At 44.5% G+C, this 21,907-nt stretch overlaps 1 protein-coding gene across 2 annotated transcripts in view; it reads right to left on the reverse strand.

Annotated features, from left to right (window-relative positions):
• Positions 1-2,917: 2,917 nt before the first annotated feature.
• The window catches only part of LOC101171115, a 28,952-nt gene continuing 9,962 nt past the window's right edge, over positions 2,918-21,907 (reverse strand). The window contains exons 17-44 of one of the 2 annotated variants that reach the window (XM_023949348.1): positions 21,644-21,851; positions 21,421-21,568; positions 21,153-21,330; positions 20,859-21,036; positions 19,518-19,644; positions 19,323-19,442; positions 18,879-19,026; positions 18,683-18,795; positions 18,333-18,483; positions 17,530-17,778; positions 17,224-17,436; positions 15,395-15,576; positions 15,118-15,301; positions 12,823-12,965; positions 12,064-12,245; positions 11,300-11,559; positions 10,984-11,218; positions 10,720-10,903; positions 8,005-8,125; positions 7,789-7,854; positions 7,076-7,252; positions 6,212-6,477; positions 5,993-6,135; positions 5,191-5,278; positions 4,578-4,677; positions 3,874-3,988; positions 3,606-3,774; positions 2,918-3,510 (exon numbers count right to left, since the gene is read on the reverse strand). In XM_023949348.1, coding sequence (XP_023805116.1) covers positions 3,103-3,510; positions 3,606-3,774; positions 3,874-3,988; positions 4,578-4,677; positions 5,191-5,278; positions 5,993-6,135; positions 6,212-6,477; positions 7,076-7,252; positions 7,789-7,854; positions 8,005-8,125; positions 10,720-10,903; positions 10,984-11,218; positions 11,300-11,559; positions 12,064-12,245; positions 12,823-12,965; positions 15,118-15,301; positions 15,395-15,576; positions 17,224-17,436; positions 17,530-17,778; positions 18,333-18,483; positions 18,683-18,795; positions 18,879-19,026; positions 19,323-19,442; positions 19,518-19,644; positions 20,859-21,036; positions 21,153-21,330; positions 21,421-21,568; positions 21,644-21,851 — 4,856 coding nt within the window. In that variant the 3' untranslated portion in view covers positions 2,918-3,102. Of the gene's footprint in view, positions 3,511-3,605; positions 3,775-3,873; positions 3,989-4,565; positions 4,678-5,190; positions 5,279-5,992; positions 6,136-6,211; positions 6,478-7,075; positions 7,253-7,788; positions 7,855-8,004; positions 8,126-10,719; positions 10,904-10,983; positions 11,219-11,299; positions 11,560-12,063; positions 12,246-12,822; positions 12,966-15,117; positions 15,302-15,394; positions 15,577-17,223; positions 17,437-17,529; positions 17,779-18,332; positions 18,484-18,682; positions 18,796-18,878; positions 19,027-19,322; positions 19,443-19,517; positions 19,645-20,858; positions 21,037-21,152; positions 21,331-21,420; positions 21,569-21,643; positions 21,852-21,907 lie in introns of both variants that reach the window. The other variant, XM_020712123.2, reaches the window with a different exon arrangement.

Here is a 21,907-nt window from a genome sequence, read left to right on the forward strand (position 1 = left end):
GATATTCTGAGAAAATACTCTTAGACCAGCTCCCATAGCATCAGTCCTAGTATAAATGACCACTTTGTTAATGATGCCTTACAAGCCCTCAGGAGTACACTCCATGTTGTTGCCCCCTTGAAACCTAAGTTCGTCAGACAAAACCGAGTAGCACCGTGGTTTAACGCTGAAACTCGTTCTCTTAAACAAGAAACCCGTAAGTTGGAAAGAGAATGGCGCCGCTCCGTTTCAGAGCAGTCTCTGGATATCTGGAAACATAGCCTATTAAATTATAAAAAAGCTCTGCGTAGAGCTAGAAGCCAGTACTATTCAACCTTAATATCAGAGAATGGAAACAATCCAAGATTTCTTTTTAGCACTATAGCTAAATTAACTCGCAGTCAGAGCTCAGTAGAACCACATGTTCCTGTTTCTCTCAGCTCTGATGATTTTCTTACATTTTTCGATAGTAACATCTCAAATATTAGACATAAGTTAAATCAAGTTATGTCACTTGACATAACTTGACACTATCGACCACAGTATTTTACTCCATAGATTAGAGCAGGACATAGGGATCAGAGGATCTGCTCTCCAGTGGTTTAAATCCTATCTGTCCGATAGGTATCAGTTCGTTAATGTAAATGGCCATTCCTCTCAGTGCACTCGAGTCAACTATGGAGTCCCACAGGGCTCAGTCTTGGGACCGATCCTGTTTACGCTTTATATGCTACCCCTAGGAAACATAATCAGGAAACACAGCATTAATTTTCATTGTTATGCCGACGATACGCAGTTGTATTTATCCGTGAAGCCTGACCAGAATGACCAGATAGAGAAACTGAACGCCCGCATCAGTGACATCAAGACCTGGATGACAATTAATTACCTCCTCTTGAACCCAGAAAAAACTGAGGTCATTATACTTGGTCCTAAAAACCTCAGAGATACTCTGTCTGCTCAGATAGTCTCCCTGGATGGTATAAGTATAGCCCCCAATTCCACAGTTAGAAACCTTGGGGTTTTACTTGATCAGGATTTATCATTTAAGGCTCACATATCTCAGGCATGTAGAACTGCCTTTTTTCACCTGCGGAATATTGCTAAGATCAGAAATATACTTTCTAAGAGTGATGCTGAAAAACTCATCCATGCATTTGTTACGTCGAGGCTGGATTACTGTAACTCCTTGTTAGCAGCGTGTCCTAAGAGTTCCTTAAGAAGTCTCCAGCTTGTTCAGAACGCAGCTGCTAGATTGTTAGCTGGAACCAGCAGAAGAGATCACATCACTCCTGTGTTAGTTTCGCTCCATTGGCTCCCAGTTGATTCTAGAATTAAGTTCAAGATCCTCCTGTTAACCTATAAGGCCTTACATGGAATGGCCCCGTCCTATATTAAGGACCTCATAGTCCCTTACCATCCAATGAGAACACTTCGCTCGCAAAATGCAGGACTGCTTGTGGTTCCTAGAATTAGTAAAAGTACGGTTGGAGGTAGAGCGTTTAGCCACCAAGCCCCTGTCTTATGGAATAAACTCCCAGCTCATGTAAGAGAGGCCGACTCAGTTTCTACATTCAAAGCTAGACTGAAAACATTCCTCTGTGGACAGGCTTATTGTCAGAATAGTTAGTATTCAGAGATTATTTAACTTAATGTTAATGTGTTTAAATTAAACTTAATAACTATTTCCTTTAAAAGGCTGCTAGAAGTTGAAGCTGGGGTAACTATGGTGCTCTGGGGTTCTGTCCTCTTTTGTCTTCTACTTCTACCCTTCCTCTCCTCTATTCTTGATCATAATTTATCATTTAGTTCTCCATGCCTCTGTTTGGTGCAGTGATTCATGTATTGTCCCTCTTTTCCTCTCCCCTCCTGGGGAGAGGGAGTGCTTCCAGACTCCAGTTGGCTCATCCGTGCTCCAGTTCCTGACCGAGTACCTCGCCTTTGCTCCCGCTCCTACACCTGGCTGTGGTTCCTGTCTCCGGCTCGACTCGCGCCTTTGACTGTCCCGATAACCACGGCTGGATGAAGCTCGTCTGCTGGACTTTTATATATGTAGTTGTAGATTTAGATAAGTTAATTCTTCTCTAAGAGTTCTGGTAAATCGCCTGTCCGTCCTGGGGAGGGATCCCTCCTTCATGTGGGCACCCCTGAGGTTTCTTCGTTTTTTCCGGAATCCGTTTTTTTTGGGAGTTTTTCCTTACCGCGAAGGGGGGTCTAAGGGCAGGGATGCCAGTATAGCTTAGTCAGTTTGTTAGTTCATTTTAGTATTTTTCTATTGAACTCTTTGTATTCGTGATCCTTTTGATTTCATGTTTTACTTCGAAGCCCATCGAGACGACTGTTGTTGTGATTTTGGGCTATACAAATAAAATTGAATTGAAATTGAATTGAATTGACTGTGACTGTAAAGCACTTTGGGTCTTTGAGGAAGAAAGCACTATAAGTATATGCCATTTACCATATAATAAAATACAATAATAAAAATAAAATCTACACGGCAGAGATGGGAATACAAATTCATAATCTGATGGTATGGCTTACCCACTTTTCTAGTTTCCACATCTGTCGTTTCTCCAACTATAAACATGAGGTTAATCTCTGGTAAAACCAGTGGCCTATGCTGGCTAATCCAGCCCCAATCAGCACCGTTAAAACCACAAGCGCTCTAAACAAGCCCAGCACAGCGAATGACTCGTAAAATGGAAACACCGAAAATCAGTGTTGAGCAAAAACGTTCATGAGAGAATAAGAAATATGGGCAATATAGGCAACTCGCTGATAGTCATGTTACAGTGGCTCTGATCAAACATATGCATCACCTCTGTTACAGGAGCTGAATTAGTAGTTTACTGCCATCCACCATTATCTCTATGTGCATAAGTAAAAAAACATATATAACCAACTCACTGGTAAAGATGCTTAACAAAAAGGCAAAAGATTGTGTGGAGCAAAAAGCATTTTAATTGAAAACAGTGTATCTCCAGTAAAGGTAAAGGGGAGAAAACAAAGTCAGTTCATCCATTAATCCCTTTAATATAATAAATCAAATGCCAAAATGACAAGCACACTGAGGACAGTAGCGATAAAAGACGCTGCTTCTGATGACCCCCCCCTTCAAAAAAGCTACACAAACAGGAATAGTTGCATGGACTTGTTTTGCAGCTGCTTTGCCAGGTTCCTGATGCGATACAGGCGAACATTCTGAGGGTCTCCTGCGCTAAACACCAAGAATAATTGGCAACCCTCCTGCTTTGTCATTGCAAACTCCAGCTCGTTGACAGAGATCTGGATGTAGGCCTTCTCCTTCCTGGAGGTGGACTTCGCCTCCACAAACACCTCCTTCTGCTTTCCAGTCGCTCCAAAGGTCAGTTTGAAGTCGTAGGGCCAGCCGCTCTCTCCATCTTGATTGCACCACAGCACATGGGTGGGGCGATCAGGGTCATGACTGTCTCTCCAGTGACACAGGAAGGAGTTGACCAGCTGCTCCCCCCATCTCCCAATCACTTGAATGTCGTGTTCACGATGCATCACCTGTTGGAAAGCAGCGAGTTAGCCCACCAAACCTACACAGACACGCTTTCTTCTGCTTGAATGGATCCGTGTTTTAGATTCAATAAGGCACTGACAGTGTTGGGCCTCTGGCAGTTGAGCTCCATGGCCTCCAGCGTGTCCATTTCAGGTTCGGCATTTTCCCAGGGGGGAAAGTTCTGGTTCCAATGGGGACGCCCTGTTTCGCTCTCTGACGTTCCCTGAAATGTAACAGATAGCACCACTGGCTCGACGGGAGCTCTGAGTCTACCAGAAGAGGTTTGGAGGAAGAAGAGTTGAGGAGCTGTTAGAGCCACTGTTCACCAACATCTACATGATATTTCGGGATAAGGAGGAGAAGCTCACAGTGGGGTTTCAGCCGGCTCGGCGTCATACGTCAGAGCTGGATGTGCAGATGGCAGAATTCGTCTGGGTTTCACTTGTCTGGTCTCAGCTCTGGTCTTGTTCTGTGTGCTGTGATCTGGCAAACACCAGATGGAGGAGTCGTGTTTTTACAGATGAACTGAACATGCGGTCAGTGGAAGATCCCAAAGTGCAGAAAAACTTTTTCAGAGTGCATCAGACCAATAAAAAATAAATAATAATAATAAATCAACGCTGGGAAATCAAAGAAAGAAGGAGCTAAAGGTTGCTGGAGCAAATCTGCTGCTCCACTTGTTGCTATGATGAATCCAGCTTGACGTCTGACCTGTTGACTTCACATCTGAACCCTCCACCTGCCCACTGCTGTGGAAAAAGCATGACTGGGTCTGACTAAGACTGCACTATGCTTCCATCAGCGGGACAAATCCAACCTCTGCTGAAAAGGATGTTCCAAGAACAAGCTTTGAAGCAGCTTCTGCTTGACAACAGGGCAAAGTGACTGAGTGTAACTGCTGGGTCACATTTAACTTTCCTTTGTGTCTTCCCAGGATCCAACCTGCCCCTTTCCTCTCCTCTCTTCTTTGTGACACCCAAAATTAACCAAATATAAACCTAATTTTTTATGTCTACTTAAACTGTTGATTGTTGTGTGACAGAACAGCTGAGCATTTCACCTGTCTGTTTACCGCTTTCCAGGATCACTTCTGGCACCTCCCACTGCTCTTGACCGGCTGGCAGCTCTTTGATGTCCTCTCTGCTCAGGAATTTGTCCAGCTCCTTTGAGCCCTGCAAGCAAGTTCACAATGTTCACCAACCAAAACAGTGTTTGGGATAGAAGAGCCTTGGAATCTTTCATGGACAAAGCTGAGTTTTTGCAGAGCAGAGTCAGACATTAAAGGTCATTTTGGTCACGCCTGTTTCTCCTGTTGCACAAATAGGAGGATGTTGCTGCCCCCTCAGTGTGAATAGACTACAAATGTGACTCCTCCAGGGCTGATGGAGGCACAAGTTGCAGCTGTGAGGCAAATAAATACTTTTTCACTAAATGTGGGAAATTAATTATCCTCTGTGCTATCCTTGGCATTTTACCATTAGGAGTGGGGTCATCTAGACCCACTAGACAGTGCTCTGAACCTTTTTTCTTCAATGATTTGTGATCTTCACTGGTGTCCATGGATTACATGAAATCTTTCCACCTTTATCCACCTTTGTCATGGTAGGGAGAACAGGTCAATGGAAGGGGGGGGGTCATCTGGACCCCATAGGATAGCACAAGGGATGAAACCATACTGCACTCACCTCAGACAGAGTCATCACCAAAAAGTTCAAAAATTGCAGCAGCTCTTTTTTGTGGCTTTCATCTGTGCAGAAAAGCTTCACCAGCTCCCTGAAACAAACATGAGGTCAGCTTTGAAAGGATTTTCTTTGAACAGAGTAAGAGCAGAAACTGTTACAAACAAGTCTTGAAGTTGAAACAAAATGTTTTATTCTTTTGGTTGGCAGCGGTGGTCTTTATCACTACTCAACTGCTGCTTGACTTCAGCAGGTTTTTTGGTCAATGTCACAAAGACGTCTCCTGTAGATCAGCTGCTTCAGATGTTGCGACCTTACATGCATGCAGGCGCAGGGATCGGGCTAATTTCATTGAACCCGACAGAGCTTTACCCCATGTCCTGCCCAGATGTTTTTTAGAATGCTGTTCTGGCATTGTTTTGCCCGTAAAAGGATCCAAATGGTGATGTGGGAGGTTTTCAGTCATGTCTTACAGTTCCAGATCCAGAACATTTCGGAGAATTGATCTCATTGGTGGCACAGATTTTGTGTCTGTGCCACCATCACCATGTCTGTCAGCGGAAAACAGCGACACATTTATGAGGGATGAATCCTCTTCACTGTTCTCCGACTGGCAGGAAAATCAAGCAGCAAGAGAGCAACTTCAAGACAGTTGATAGTAGTTTGAGTTCATCCAAACAGGATTTCTCTTACTTTACCTCAAACCTGTCCATTAGACAGTTTGTATTTTTTCAGGAAAACAGAGGAAAATGTTCTGTTTCCTTCCTGACTGAACCAACATGGCATCAGGACTGTGTCAGGAACAAACCTGAAGATATCCAGCTTGGCAGAGAGGTGATCTTTTTGAATGTAAAGCTCCTTCTCATCCTTCAGCAGACAGACGACATCCTGAGTCTTCATCACCTCTTTCTCTGCGACATTCAGCCGGTACACGATGTAAAGCTTTGCCACCTGGAAACCCATGGTAATCAGCCAAGAACGTCAAAGGAAAAGAAGTGGAAACATTCATTCCTTCAGATGCTCAAACCTCTCTAAAAGAAAGGGACTTGATTTTTTGGGCTATGTTCCTCTTGCTCAGCTGCCTGTAAACCTGCGACAGCTCATCGTGGTGGAAGAGAAACCTCTGGATGTAGGGGATGACGGACCGCACCAGGGCCTGAAGGGACGGACAGGGCTTCAGCATCTCGGTCTGCGGCTCATATGTGACGCACTGGGACAGCCGACGGACGCCGCAGATCTCCAAAAACAGCAGCCTGTCTGACTCGCTGAAGGCCGCCTCTGCAGCTTTATGACCTGGTGATGACGAGGCAACAGTCACACCCTTCATTCTCTGTTTCTGCCCGCCTGCCTGCTCACGCTCTCAGTTCCAGTCCTGATCTCCAGCTCCTGAAGTTACAAACCAGCCAGCCTCTGCCGCTGATCAAGACTTCTCGTCTTGATAAACTCTCTAAACTCTCTTCTGCCTGCTGTCTGCTACTTTGATATTCAATAACACATCTTTTGTTTGAGATTTTGGCCCTCACATATTTTTGAAAAAATCTGATTAAATTTCTGTCGTCTGCACTTTTATAGTATGTCTTAAAAGCAACTTTTATTTGGAGTTAAGGGAAATAGGCGGTGCTTGCTGGTCGTACGAACAGCAGATACTAAGATGGTCGTTGCCTTCAAAACACAGTGTCAATATTCTGCATTATTAATGTAGAAAATGACTGTTTTCTGCTGTGCTTTTCACCCCCGCACACCACCTTAGATTTGTCTAAATTGAAATGAAGAGAGCTGAACAACTACAGAGGCATTCTTGCTGTCTGAATGCCATCTTTAAGCTTCATTTCATCTGGGTCATTTTGGCCCCTGAAGCTGGTTTTTGCAGCGTTCCCAAGCAGCAGCTCACCCGACTCACGACCGGAAACAGCCTTCTTCTTAGCTGGTGGCAGGTGGAGCAGGCAGAGACTCGGCTCAGCTTTGAAGATCTTCTCCAGCTCTTTCTTGTCACTGATCAGGGGTTTCTGAGCCAGACTCACCCACCTGTTGTCTTTGGTGGGAAAGACCACCTTCTCAGCCAGCAGGCCTAAACAGAGGAGGAAGGATAGATGAGTGCCCTGCCTGAAGTATTGCAACCTTTGGTACCAAGAAAGGGGCCAAACAAATAAAATTGATTGATATAATGATTATTATTAATGTTTTTATGACAACGTCTGACTTACTAAACACATGTGAGGTGTTTGTATGTTCTCCCTGTGAATGTGTGGGTTTTCTCCAGGTGTGTGTGTGTGTGGCTTTGTGATAGGCTGGTGACCTGTCCAGGGTGCGCCACAACTTTACCCAACAGTAGCCAGGTTTGACTGTTGGATGGATGGATGGATGGGTGGGTGTATGTGCAGTCTTCATTCATTGACCTGTCGTTTTTGCTTTTATGATTGATAACAACTTTTTGAAGGAGAGCATCATCAGACATCAATAAAGCTGCAGTTCTCCTTCAGACGCTGCTTCCTGATAAAGTCAAAGGTCAGATCTGCTGCTTGACTTTTCAGCTCAAACATCTTCCCCAGCTGGACATGGAAGCTGGACATGCGGCTCAGTGACAATCAGTCAAGCACTACTCACCTTTCAGACTGGCGCGGCACCCTTCATTGTCCTCATGGGTCCTTTCTTGGTCTTTACATAATTGAGCTGTTCCAATAACACACATGTAAAAGTGCACATCAGCATGTGTCATTCAATAATCAGAAAACTGAGTGGTCATGGATGTGAGAAAGGGTGTGGAAGGTCGTAGCAGATGGGAAGAAAACAGGTGCTTTGCTGGAGGAGCGGCGGTCTCACCAAGTCTGGCGAAGATCACTGATACGTCTTGAACCTTTTCTGCAGTCGGTGTAGAAGTGCAGATAGCTTCCAGTAAACTGACATACTGTGTTACGGTGGGGCTGGAGTTCACCTCCAGCACCTGAACATGAGACGCAGAATCACATTTGTGTTAGTAAAGCTGAAAGTCTTCTTTCACAATAATGCATGAACCGCCTTTAAATCTGTGGAACAGGCGACACTCAAAACACGACGGCCTTCATCTGGAAATGCATCTTCACAGCAACAGCTGAAGAATTACAAGCCTGTTAGTCTTCTGCTTGAAATCAAGACGCCACAGAGGACCTGCCCAGCTGCCACTGCTGTCTTGGGAACAACAGCAGTAGCTACAGTTGCAGTTAACACAAGAGGCAGAAAAACATGTAGGATAGCACAAGGGCTATACAAGAGGTTTTTTATTACAAAGGTGACGTATGCAAGTTGTTTGTTATCGCGAGATACACACTACGAGGCAGGGGTTGCGCTTGTGGCTGGAGTACAAGGTTGATGGTGGGTCTGTGTTATAATTACAGCCTTTCCAAACAACGGCGGTAGTCCTGACTCATAAATAGGACATGTTGTCAGAAGAAAAGAATTGAGAGAAAATGGCGCAGTTTGAACCACGACCGGATCTGAGTTTGCAAGGAAACTTGGCGGAGAACTGGAGAAAGTGGAGGCAGCGTTTTGAGCTCTTCTGTACATCGCAGAGAGTTCAGAGAAGGTGAGATGTGCAACTTTTCTTCACGTCACCGGAGACAAAGTGGCAAAAGTATACAATACTTTTGAATTTGGAGACAACAAGAAAGACAAAATTGAAGTGCTGAAAAAGAAGTTTAAGTACTATTGTGAACCTAAAAATCTTAACTTACATGTTCTTCCCAAGAGCACAGAAACAGGAAGAAACCTTTGATGCATATGTCACAGATTTAAGAAACAAAGCCAAGGACTGTGAATTCAAAGACTTACACGATTCCCTGGTATGTGACAGAACTGTGTGTGGCATTACGAATGACCAGGTGGGAGGCAGATTAGCAGATTACCCAGAGAGGCAGATCTGACACTAGAAAAGAGCGTTAATATTTGCTGTGCCAGTGAAATAACGACCAGCCAGGTGAAAGCTCTCACTGAAGAAGCAGAAGGGAGTAGATTTATGACAAAAGGAAGTAAAGGAACATTTCAACCAGTGAAAGTAGAGCTGAAGGAAATAAACTGCAATGGATGTGGACTCAAGCATGCAGTTAAAAAATGTTGTGCAATACAAAGAATCATTTTAGTAAAAATGTGCAGATCACAAGTCCAAAGGAAGCAGCAAGGAAAGACAGTGGAGCAGAGAGAAAGTGAAAATGACGTGTTTCTGGGAGCAGTAAAGGAAAAAGCCATCGCTGTGATGGATTCTGGAGATACAAAGACTGAGATTTGGACAGAAAACTCCACGATCAACAAAAAACAGGTGAGACGTCAGCTGGACACAGGAGCAGGTTGTAATGTTATGTCTGTGAAAACTCTCCCTGCACTTGAAGATGCAGGTTCGTTGAAAGCAAATAAAACAAAAGTAGTTCCCTGTTTCGGTCACAAGGTGGCAGCACTTGGCAAGAAACAACTGATCTGTGAGTACAAAGGAAAAAAGCACAAGAAGATGTGAGCACTATTATAGTTGGAGGTGCTACATGCTGTAAATGAGGCTCAGTTCAGAGAGTAAATGATGTTGGAAGAGAACAAGACATTCTCAAAGACTAAAAGGATCTGTTTGATGGTCTTGGTTGTTTCCCCGGTCAACATCACATTCAAATAGACCCTTCAGTCTCACCAGTCGTACACACACCCAGAAGGATTCCTGTAGTCCTGAGAGACAGAGAGGTTAAAGAACTGCAGAGAGTGGAAAACATGGGACCTATTACAAGACAGACAGATAAGAAATCTTCCAGACTTGCATGCAGGAGAGAATTTTAGGAGGCAGAGAGGAACAACATGGCAGAAACAAGCATGAGCAACTACGTTCATTTGGGGTTCGTACACCTGATGGAAGACTTTACAGGAGAAACAGGAAACACCTGAGGAGAACGGCGGAGAAAACCTTTCCACCAGCAGAGGAACAGAGTATGAATGAAGAAAACAACAACAATGATGAGAGTCAACAAACTGAACAACCCAAAGACAACGAGCAGACTGTTGATGCTCATGACAATAACCAACCTAACCAATCTATCCTTTACAGAACCAGACCAGGTGAGATTACCTGCTAGATACAGAGAGGAAATCTCAGTTACGATTTGGGATGTTATATTTTTTAGTATAATGCAAATGTTTTATTTGTTTCCTAACTTGTTAAAAAGGAGGATGTGACATATGCGAGTTGTTCGTTATCGCGAGATACACACTAGGAGGCGGTGTTGTACATGAGGCTGGAGTACAGGGGGAATGGCGGGTCTGTGTTATAATTAAAGCCTGTTTAAACAACGTAGGTCGTCCTGACTCATCAATATTACAGGATATTTTTAAAAATCTCAGTAATCTCAGTTTTGTCTATGGATTTATGATCAAACTGCTCTAACTGATTTTTGTCTGAATGGATCCAAGTTTTTAAAATGAGAAAGAGTAATATTGGATGTGAAGAGTTGTCTGCAGAGGTTGAGCCTTTTGACATCAGACCATGAGCTCCGTTCAGTGCGTGTGAACTGTGAATGCAGAGCGTCTCACTCTGGTGAAGAAGCGTGTCATGCCTTCCAGCTGGTTGTAGAAACCCTCCAGAATTTTAGGCTTCTGGACCAAGCTGCCTTTCCTTTGAGTCAACCTCCTGTAATGCCAGAACATGGTGGTTGTATCGGTCCAGCACACCTCCTTCAGGTGGTAGAAGCGCCCAGAACACCAGTTCTTTTTACGTCTGTTGAACAAGTTCCACACGGTCAGTAAGATGTCGGCGCCGCGTTGAGCCTGAAGAGAATGTCGGCAGGTGCTGCGTACCTGTGGGTCTCCACAAACACAGCGGGGGTGTGCTGGAAGAGCTCCTTCAGGCTGCTCTGAGGACAGTTTGCCTGCAGGTAAGTGTAAACATTGTGGATGTGCTCAACTGTTGTGGTGAAACTGGCCCCCTCAGACTCCTGCTCAGGCTGCTGCTCCTGGTTCTTTGCCTGAGCTTTAATGCACCATTCCTTCAGGTAGTGGGTCAGTAGATCCACTGAGACGGTATCTCTGATCCCTACGAAGGAAACCACAGGGCTAAAGATGCAGAACAGCCATAAGGTCAGCAACAGCTACCAGAGAACAGACGGTGCTTTACCCAGAGCTCTAGTGAACTCGCTGGGGTTTAAGTCAACATAAAAGATGTGAGTTCCAAGCAGTCTGGTAACTTCAGGTAATGACAGGTAGACTGAGCCTGGACACAGGTACTCCTTCTCCTGCTGCTCTCCCTCCTGCTCCCGATGAGCTGGAATCCATTCAAGGCTGCACAGGAGGTGGTGGAAAGATGACTTGGTGGTTCTGATTGGTCGCCCACTGCTGTCAATCACTTGAGCTGTGAGGAACTGAGAGTAGAGATGTCTGCAAGAAGGACATGTGTAAAGCATTAGAAATGGACCCACATGAAATCTTTTTGATTTACGTCTGTTTGCATAAGAAAATGTTCTTCACTAAGCTACAACCAGGACATGAAAGTTTGACTCAGACTTTTTTGTTCTTGGTAAAGTTCTTATTTATCCAGGTGTTGCTGTTTGATTTTTGGCATCTGGACTTACTTTCTTGTGTCTTGAAACATTTCACCACTCATCCAAGTGGCTTTATCAGTCTGACAAAGTGGGGAAACGTTTCATGATAGAAGATTTGAAGTCTAGATGCTCAACTTCAAGACTTTTTAGTTCTTGTTATTGAAATTATTTTAATGTGCGTTAGAAAAAGCCCTGTGCTTTTATCTCCTGGTTTTGTTGGAAAACGATCTTTGAACCTCAGAAAAAAAGCTCCATAAATCAGGTCCACCTAAGTTTTCACAATGACATGCATCAGTGATGGATTGCTTTGGCTTTCAGTGGAGGAGTGAAACTCTTTTACCCAGTGTCCCAGTTAGCCTCCAGCAGCTCCAGCAGAGTCCTCCTCTGCCGCAGCAGGTCTTTGCCTGGAAGCTTCGCTTTGGCCAGGATTTCAAACTCCTCACAGGTGTAATCCTCCAGCACACAGTCCTGAGCTGCACTCAGGTCCCACGTTGCACTTTCAGCTGACCAGGGACTATTGGCCTGTTGGTGCAAAAGACGGAAAAACACAGTGAGCTCCTCAGTAGCTGCAGACATCTCATGCTGATTTCCATTGCTCTGGTCCAACAGCCTAAATTTGATTAAAACAGCATTTGCTACAGATGCAAAAACATTAGAGGAGTTTATGCTTAACAAGTTTGAAGGTTCTGCTTGATTTAAAAAACTAACTAAATGCATGTAACCCACTGTGGGATGACCTGCATTTTATATAGATGTTTATTTGGCTAATGTTAACATACCAACAGCCTCAAGTCTGTTTGACACATGTTCCTTCAGCCATCATGTCTCTACCTAAAGAATTCCCAGTCCTGGGGTGCACAGATCATTTAGCATCTTCCTCCTTTAATCGTTTTTGCAGCTACATGTAGTCAGACTCTATCATCCCAGTGGCCTCAAAGAGGAGGAATAAAAGTGGTAGCACATGGTTCTGATGAGTCATAGATGCATGGGAGGTTTTGAACCCTAAACTATCTGCAGAGCTGTAGCACAGCTTCCCACATGCACCACTATGAAAGCCTCTCTGGGGGGTTTTCTGCTCTGTATGTGGCGTTCTCCTCACCAGCTCTTCAGCGGTGAGAGTTCGGCGTTCTTTACGGATGACGAGGCCATCTCTGACGCCGAGCCTGCTGAGCAGCTCCCTCCATCCGTCCACGTCCCCGTCTGTCTCCACGTAACGGGGACTGACCAGGATCCAATCACAGCCTGAGCAAGGGGAGAGTGGAAGGGCAGAGGGTTCGCACTCAAAGAACAACAAGAACACACAGTAAACGACTTGACAAACAAACATTTCTCTCATTTGTCCTTCATGAAAATAATAAATGAAATCAGTTGCAGTCCTGCCAAAAGGATATTTCGCTTCAGTGTGTTTTAATGCAAACAAAGCCAAGGCCTGTGAAGAATCTGGCTAAACTAGATCGTGAAATAGACCTGAAGGAGAGAAGAAATCCTTGAAAAACAAAATCATTTCAGCTTTTTTCAGGTTAAGTACACTCTCAGAAATGAACACCAGAACACTAGTTACTGGTTTTGCTGTTTTCTGATATTCAAATCAAACTTCTTTCTCTTTCCTATTGATTTGAGTCCTAAAGTTTAAACAAGTCGGTAGGAGTGGAGCTGGAGATGTGAGCGTGCTGCCATCGGTCTACGCTTTCGAGGCGAAGTCGTCGTTTCAAGGTGATTTTATGGGTTTTATGATCCTGCAGTGAAAAGCCTAAAAACCTATCTTCAATGTTTTTGTGTTATCACGGCTTCACCAGGAAAAAGCTGCAGTTTTTGTCTTTTAGACTCTGCACTTGATCTGATAAGAACCAGAATATGACGATTCAATAGGGGTGGGATTATCCCTTGTGCTATTTCAGATAACCCCCCCCCTTCCATCTCCTTGGATAAAAGTGGAAAGATTTCATGTAATCCATGGACACCAGTGAAGATCACAAATCATTGAAGAAAAAAGGTTCTGATCACTGTCTAGTGGGTCTAGATCAGTGTTTTTCAACCTTTTCTGAGCCACGGCACACTTTAACCTTAAAAAAAATCCCGCGGCACACCAGCATCCAAAAATTTAAAAAAAAGGAGAAACTCAGTCTGTATTGATCTACAGCCCCTCCCTCCACAATCTCACATGCATTTTTGAGATAATTGTTGCAGAAAAAGCTGGAAACTGCAGCTGTTTTTTTCTAAAAGATGCAATAAAAGTTAAGTTATAAGATTTAAAAACAGTTTGTGTGTTCGTTAGTTTCAAGACGTTTAACAACAGATCTCCTTTTGCGCTGTCACTCTCACAACCCAATGCATCATGGGAAATGTAGTGCATAAAACGGCCGAAGATCGGTTTTCGGAGCTTCATTGTTTTGTTCACTTGTTCCACGGTCTGATACCGGATTCTGTGGAAAGATACACCGCTAAAGACGAGCTTTAGCTGGTATTTCTGTTAGAACTGAGCGACTTTACGAGCTAAATCGGGACAAGGAAGTGAAGACTTTAAGCACTTCTGATTGGTCAGACTAATGACATGTGATTAACCCCCCCAACACGGGACTTTTCCAAAATACAGCCGAAGGTGCAGCTGAATCGCGGTACGTCATTCTTATCAAAATGTCTTTAATAAAATAAAATAAAATAAACGCAAAGAAAAGGTATTTTACGATCTTTTATATTCCTAACTCCTCAGTGTTTTATCAGGGCCTGTTTGGATGAACACAGAGCTGAACTCCTGGAGATGGAAAATGTTTTTAGATCAGTTAATGAGGGCAATTTCCCACGGCACACTTGGCCATCTCCCACGGCACACTGGTTGAAAAACACTGGTCTAGATGACCCAACTCCCAATGTTAAAGTGCCTAGGATAGAACAAGGGTTACATACGTTGTCTCCTTTCTACTCCTCATCAAAAAATTAATCAAACTTTAGTTAATGATCACTTTATAATGACTTTATTTAATTAATCTAACGTGACCTAAGTGTTTATATGCATCAGTGCAAAAATCTTTATTTATGAGTCTTCTCCAATTTATGCAATTGTTTCTTCATTTTTGTGATCAATGCATTTCTTTATTTCTGAAACGAGTTTGATAACTCTGTGGGATTTTTGGTTCTATTTTCTGCACTTAAATATTCAAAATAAACTAACACATCCAATCTAGTCAAAGTAAAGAAAACAGAAACATGTTTTTTCTTCAAAGGCCTGTGATCAACATTTTCCTGAACAGTTTTCATTAGCAAGTCCTCTCTCTTATATACAGCGCACTGCTGCTCATAAACGTACACCTAAAGACAAAGGAAAGCGCAGAAATGAATCAGATCGTGATGTTTGTTTGGGTCTAGCATGTGAGCGTTTGCGGTCTCCCTCTCATACCAGGCAGCTTCTTTCGCAGGTTGATGTTTTTGTACGCCTTGGAAAAGTGCACCTTGTCAGTGGCCGGACACTGCAAGCCCTCGGAGGTGAGGACGGGTACCGCGATGTCTGCATACTCCTGGCTCGATGAGGAGTGTTGCTTGATAAAAACCAAATAACTCACAACCACAGCTTCAGATTTTGACTGGGGATAGAAATAAGTTAAAAAAAGACTGACAGTTCTAGGAAATGCGACTGAGCCTTTTCTGAAGTCTCTGAACATGCATGTTTGTGTTACCTTCCAGTTGTTGCTCTTTATTGTGGGGTAGATGTACTGCTCCAGCAGCTCCTGCGGCTCCAGTTCATGAACGCCAAGTCTTTTGAGCAGCTCTCGGACCTGCTGGCTTTCCAGGAGCCCCAAACAACTCAGCAGGGATGGGTGAACAACACTGACATCCTTGTACAGGGCAGAAACTGCTCCTGGAGGAGGATCCCACACACAAAAGCCACATTTACATAGAGGTCTTTTTGTTTGGAAGTTACAGTTTTTGGTTCTTTGGGGGATTTCTCCTGATTGTCAGTGCACAGTGTGTTTGGTGTCTGCATGCTTCAGATTTAGGAAATGCAAAACTAAAATGTCTTCCAGTTGGTTCTTAGTGACAGGTTCTGGTTTTCTTATACTGAAAACATCCAGTATCTTTATCATTGAAACGCCGATGCTTCAGTGACCTGTTTTTCTGAAGCTGACATGGTTAGGCCATGATTCCCTACTGAAGCCTGCACTGCTCAATATTCTATGGGGTCCAGATGACCCGATCCTTACATTGACGTGTTCTCCCTACCATGACAAAGGTAAATGGTAAATGGCTTATACTTCTATAGCGATTTCTACCCTCTTTGGAAGGCCCAAAGCGCTTTACAGTCACAGTCCCATTCACTCAGTCACACACCCATTCACACACTGACTGTCAAAGGTGGATGCAGGTGGAAAGATTTCATGCAATCCATGGACACCAGTGAAGATCATTGAAGAAAAAAGGTTCAGCGCACTGTCTAGTGGGTCTAGATGACCCCACTCCCAATGTTAAAGTACCTATGATAGCACAAGGGTTAACGGAACATTGCGTTGAACTTGGCTGCCTCTCTGAAGCATCCACACTCACCTCTGCCGCCTGACTTCACCTTCAAGCGCAGCATCAACTTTGTGCTGCACATTGCGCCTCTTGCACTACTTTCACCTATTATGACCGACGTAAAAACCAGGCCGCCTCTGTCATAACTGTCATGTTAGTGTCATGCCGTGTCAGGATTTGCTGTCCTCTGTTTTAATGTCCCAATCAGCCTTTTTCCAAAAACATGTAAAATCTCCCTTGACTAGCCTTGTTTTTCATACTTGGGGAGACTATCACATGAAGGGTGAGGGGGTCATTCTGTGCTTCATCCCTCTTTCCCTTCTCCACCATCTGCTCTTGTCATTCATATGTTTCAGATGAAGTTTGTCTTTTAAACGTCAATTGTTGTTTATAAAAATAAGCATAAAGTAGTGATTGAACTTCTTTAGTTCTAATGGGTTTGACAATAAGATGTCTTTAAGTCCTTTGGTGAAAAACTGAGTAGACAAACACACAAACATTTGTTCTTGTGAAGTTAAAAGATGGACGTTGTACAGCTTTGATTTCTCTTTAGCTTAATGGTGAGAGACAGATAGAAAATGAAGGGACATTCTCTAAAGAACTCTGCACCTGCACTCTCTCAGCTGAGCCACATAAACGTCCCAGAAAAACCAAGTGAAAGTTCAGCCGCAAAGATGGCAGCTTAGAGTCTTCTCTCCCCCGACATTAGGAATTTAACTGCCCTTCAAACTCGACAAACGCTATCTAAATTGATTCTAAGAGATGGATAAGGGCAAGATGTGGACGCGAGACAGGCAGGCTAAACCAAAGCCAAAGAAAGCCACTCAAACTGCTGATTTTCATGGAAGCACCAGCCCAGAATGCCCATGTGCTAGTGTTAGCAGCGCTTCACCGGCTAATGCTGACAAATCCCTGCACAAACCTAATACATTCAGCTTAATGCTGCATATTCTACAATTAGCTACAGACATCAAAAGCTTAAATAAAGACTTACCCGTCTGACCCTGAGCTTTCTTTTTCTTTGCCTTAGTTTCTTCCATCAGGAAGATCACTCCCTCCTTATTTAGTGTCACCACATTTCCATTTGCCAGAGGGATTATGGGTAGATTTTTAAGGTTTTGCAGGATGGATTCTGCATCTCCAAAGCCATGCTCCACAGCTCGGAAGTTGCAGACCAGCAACCTGGCCAACTGACGGATTTTCTCCTCTGGAGGAGAAACATTATTTGAACTTCAGACAAAATAATTGAGAGTTTTGATCCACCTCGCCTCAGCGGATGCAACCCCACGGCTGCACACACCTTTGAGCATGTGCCCCGCTTCCACCAGTTCATTTGCCATGGCTGTGGTTACCGTGGTAACATCAGACCCCTGCAGGTATCGGACTCCCAATTGAGTCAGCAGAGAGGTGGGAGGTGTTGGACTCAGATCTGGATGAAGATAAGACAGAGACAGGTGCTTTTCCAGCTCGTCACTGCCGATGATGTCGCGGATCACGGCGTCCTGACAGATGGCCACTTGAGACGGCAGTTTGTACACGACGCCACCGTCTGAGAAGACATAATGAGGAGAGTGTTACATCACATGCTTTTGTAGTCCAATGAGACTCTTAGTTCTTCCATTCACACCAGGGGAGAGAAAAGGTTTTAACTGGTGGGCCTCAAAGAGTATTCAATAGTCAACATTGATAGAGTCTTTTAGAAAGTCACCCCTTGAGAGAGAGAAACAACATGGAATCTGGACAAAAACGGGATTTCATTTTGAATGAAAATCAATACTTTAAAACATTTGTTGGAGTTTTTATTTTGCAACTGTGGCTTTAGTTCTCACTTTACAGCCAACTGCAACAATGGGTTGATGTTCCTCAGAGAAAAAACAAATTTAGAGGACTGGCGTGACGGTGTGGCGTTTGAATGATCGGAAAAAGAACAAATATTCCAAGACCCCATGAATGCAGAGTAACTTTCTGCACTTAGATAATGGTGCACCATTAATGGGGAGACACCAGAATTTTACAAGGAAAGTAAAACATTAATCAGGATTATCAATGAAATGTATTCCTGTAGTGTGCCCACCCCTCCTCTACACATTCTGTGAGTCATACCTGAGTTACGTGTTGGTAGGAAGGCCTTGTCCTTCAACAGATGAATAATTTGCCCGGCAACAGGATTGAAGAAGTCCAACACTTCATCAGGAAGGGGTATGAACTGCAGGAAGGGGCAGAGTCCTTTTAGCCCCATGAACTCTGAGTGATCCTGAAACAAAAAGTGGAGAAAACGATCATCAGAGTCCAGCTTGTGCAAAGCATTGTGGGAATCTTCTCGCTCTGTGAAATATGCAAAACAATGTCAACTTTAGCTGGAAGTAGCTTTTCAGGGTGTGTCCAATATTATTGTACAAGAACCATTTTCAAAAGATCAATTATTTTGTTTGTTCCCTGCAGTTCTGCCTCACATCAAAGACCGCCATCGCCTGCAGGAAAAGTTGTGGTACTTCGGATCGGAGCCACTGGTTCCAGGAGCTGTCCCTGTCAACATCTTCCCGAGAGGAGGGGATGTGAAAGTCTCCTACAGATCACAAGATTATCGGTCAATCACAGTGCCGGTTAGAAAGACGGATAAGCCGTCATTTACCACAGCCACATTCTTACCTTGGATAATGAAGCGAAATCCAAAACTGCGGAGAGGCAGGTACGCAAACACCGGCTGCTTCTGAGGCTGGCATATGAGGTCTTCTGCTGTGCCACTGCAGAGCTGGAAAGCCAGAGCCAGCTCAGTCGACTCAACATCTTGTTCTCCCTGAATAAGACAAGGAAAAGTGCTCAAAATAAACAGGAGCAAGGCTGCTGGAAAGTCACCAGTTTTCTGCCAGAGACAGAGGAGCAGGAGCTGCCCCTTTCGGCCTGACAGGTCATTCAAAATCTTGGCTGGCATTTTGTTTTTGTGGAAGGAAAACCACTTCAGGGATGAGACAGAAAGCCAAGCAGCCCCAGATCCTAAACCGAGGAGGGACTGATTTCAGCCTAATTTCTAAAACCACAAAAAGGAAGTGAGTCTGAAAGCAAAACACCATGGAGGAGGTGGGGGGGCATCACCATTTGAGGATACAAAGTGGTTTTGACCACCAGCCAACGGTCGATGCCCTCTGAGTGCTCCACCTCTACAACATTTTTCCTCAGGTCTTTGCGGGTCATGGTCACGAGGCGTTTCTCGCTCTGCCCACAGAAACAGGAAGCGTGTTAGAGATGAGGATTGTGAAGGAGTCTCTGTACGAGCAGACGCTGACTGACATGGTTGTAGATGGTGATGGACCGCAGGCGATGCAGGAAGAGCAGCAGAGACGGGTGCACGTCATGAAATAGGTTTTGGGTCAGACGGCTCCCAGAGCGCAGAGGAAGCCTTATTTTGGTAGTCCAGCTGAGGAACAAGCAGCAAACAGAGGCACAATAATATCAACAGCGTAAAATTCATGCAGCCTGACCACAGGGATAATCATGCTCCTGCTGCAGCAGGGCTTCAGGAAACACAGCTGTGACGATGGACAGAGATCATCTTCAGTTTAAAATGACCGCGCTGACCCATCAACCTTCAAAGGAAAGAAAGAAGTGCAAGAAAGAGAAAGAAATCTTTGGTTTAGATTCAGTGTTGCTAGATCGGATCAGATCGGATTCTTTCAGTTTCTCTCTATTTCAGTGGAATAAAAGTGGATTTGTCAGTCACTGATTCTCCATACAAACAAAAACTTCACACAGCACCAGGATTCTTTTTCACCTTCTGCCTATCACAGTAGATGCATCTATGATGAACATTGCAGACCAAACTCAGCTTTTTCATTGGAGCATCTTGGAGAAGCTGTGACTGACCAATACTGTACCCCACTCTGCCGGTTCCATTTTCAGTGAATTCAGCTGCTTCTCATCACCGTGGCTGCTTGAAGACCACACTTCTTTGTATTTCTCACTTCTCCTGGCTAGTTGTGTAAAGGTTAAAGGTTAAACAACGTACATTTCCACAATTTCCTTGACTTAGGGTCCCAATACAACCACAGAGGTCATGAAAAGGTTTTTTTCTTCAAAGGAAAAGATGCTGCTGGTGTTTCTTCAACTCTACATTTGATCAATAGTGAATCAAAATTTTATGTGAAAATGTGTTAATAGTAATTAAATATATTTGGACCAAGCTGTTAGGTGAATTAGCACAAAGTCTGAAGTGCAAACCAAATAGAACTGAAGCAAATCTGTGCTTAGTCTTTAAAAACTCTGAATGATCAGAAATGTTGTTTTTCTTTCGGCTTTCCCCATCAGGGGTCGCCACAGCGAACGAGTCGCACGGTAAACTTGGCAATGTTTTACGCCGGATGCCCTTCCTGACGCAACCCTCTCAAAGCAACCGGGCTTGGGACCGGCACAGAAGTAGAGAAGGGAACAGGGAGCAGCCCGGAGTCGAACCCTGGTTTCACGGACGGAAGGCGCCGCAAACCAGCACGAGCTAAACCGGCTCGTGATCAGAAATGACTTTTTTAGATCATCAAGCTGCCTAACCCTCTAAATGCAAAAAGGAAAGAAAAAAAACCTGAAACGTCTCCACGACAAAAAGAAAAAACATATGGAGACGTTTTCCAAAAGTCCAACCTGTGCTGACTGATGAGCTTGAGCTGGGGGTCCAGAGGCCTCTCCTCCTCGGTCCAGTGGGGGAGGATGTATCCCATGGGGCCACAGCTCCGGTCGAAGCGCAGGTGGAAGCCGTTGGAGTGGATCTCAGGACAGTCTGTCACCTTAAACACAGACTTAAAGCCGATGCCCTTTTGTCCTGCAGAAAGGAGGACAAAGAGAAATGACTGTTGTGTTACACAAAAGACATAAAGTAGGTCCTTTTCAAACATGAAAGTAACATTTGCTGATAATCAAAAGGATTGATCTCCTTACCAATGTATCCATATCTGTGCTTGCCCTTGGTGCTGCGGCCCACATCACAGATGGCTCTGATGTTCTTCTCCTGGAAGCCGGTCTCATTGTTCAGGATGGTGATGCAGTCCTGCTCCACGACGAAGGCCAGCGACGGGACAACAGTGGGGTCCAGCGAATAGCTGTTGTCGTCAGCATTCTGGGAAAAGTGGAAAAAAATGACGTTTCAGTGACATGCGTTCCCTCCCTCCAATCATGTTTGGGGGCGTGTGACGGACGGGCCGTTGACCTGGATGAGCTCCAGCACAAAGTGTGTGTCTTTGCTGTATAGTTCTGTGGAGAGGCGAGCCAGGCCGCGGCCCAGCCTCTCCTGATGGACCTCCAGCAGCCTCTGGCCGTGTGCAGACAGTTCCACCCCGATGCCAAACTCGCTTTTCCTTCATCAAACAGACAAACATTAGACAGAAAAGAGTCCTGACTGCACCCAGCTGCTGTGCGGGGAAACACCCAACCTAATGTCCTCAATTATGGCTCTTTGGAAACAGAGTACGGTCTCTGACTGGAAGCCGGCCCTCTTCTCCTCGTCTGCTTCACCAGCTTCGTTAAGAAGCCCGTCACCTGCCTCTCCCTCAGCGTCACTGCGTTTTGAAGTCTTTTCATTAGCACATGAGGCCAGCTCACACATCTCCCCCTCGTCTTCCTCTTCCTCAGTTTGCAAACCTTTGTCACCATTTTAAAGACAAAAAAGTGGACGGTGCCGATCGCTGTGTAAAAAT

This window comes from Oryzias latipes, chromosome 19 (assembly GCF_002234675.1).
Source record: "Oryzias latipes chromosome 19, ASM223467v1".
Taxonomy (NCBI): domain Eukaryota; kingdom Metazoa; phylum Chordata; class Actinopteri; order Beloniformes; family Adrianichthyidae; genus Oryzias; species Oryzias latipes.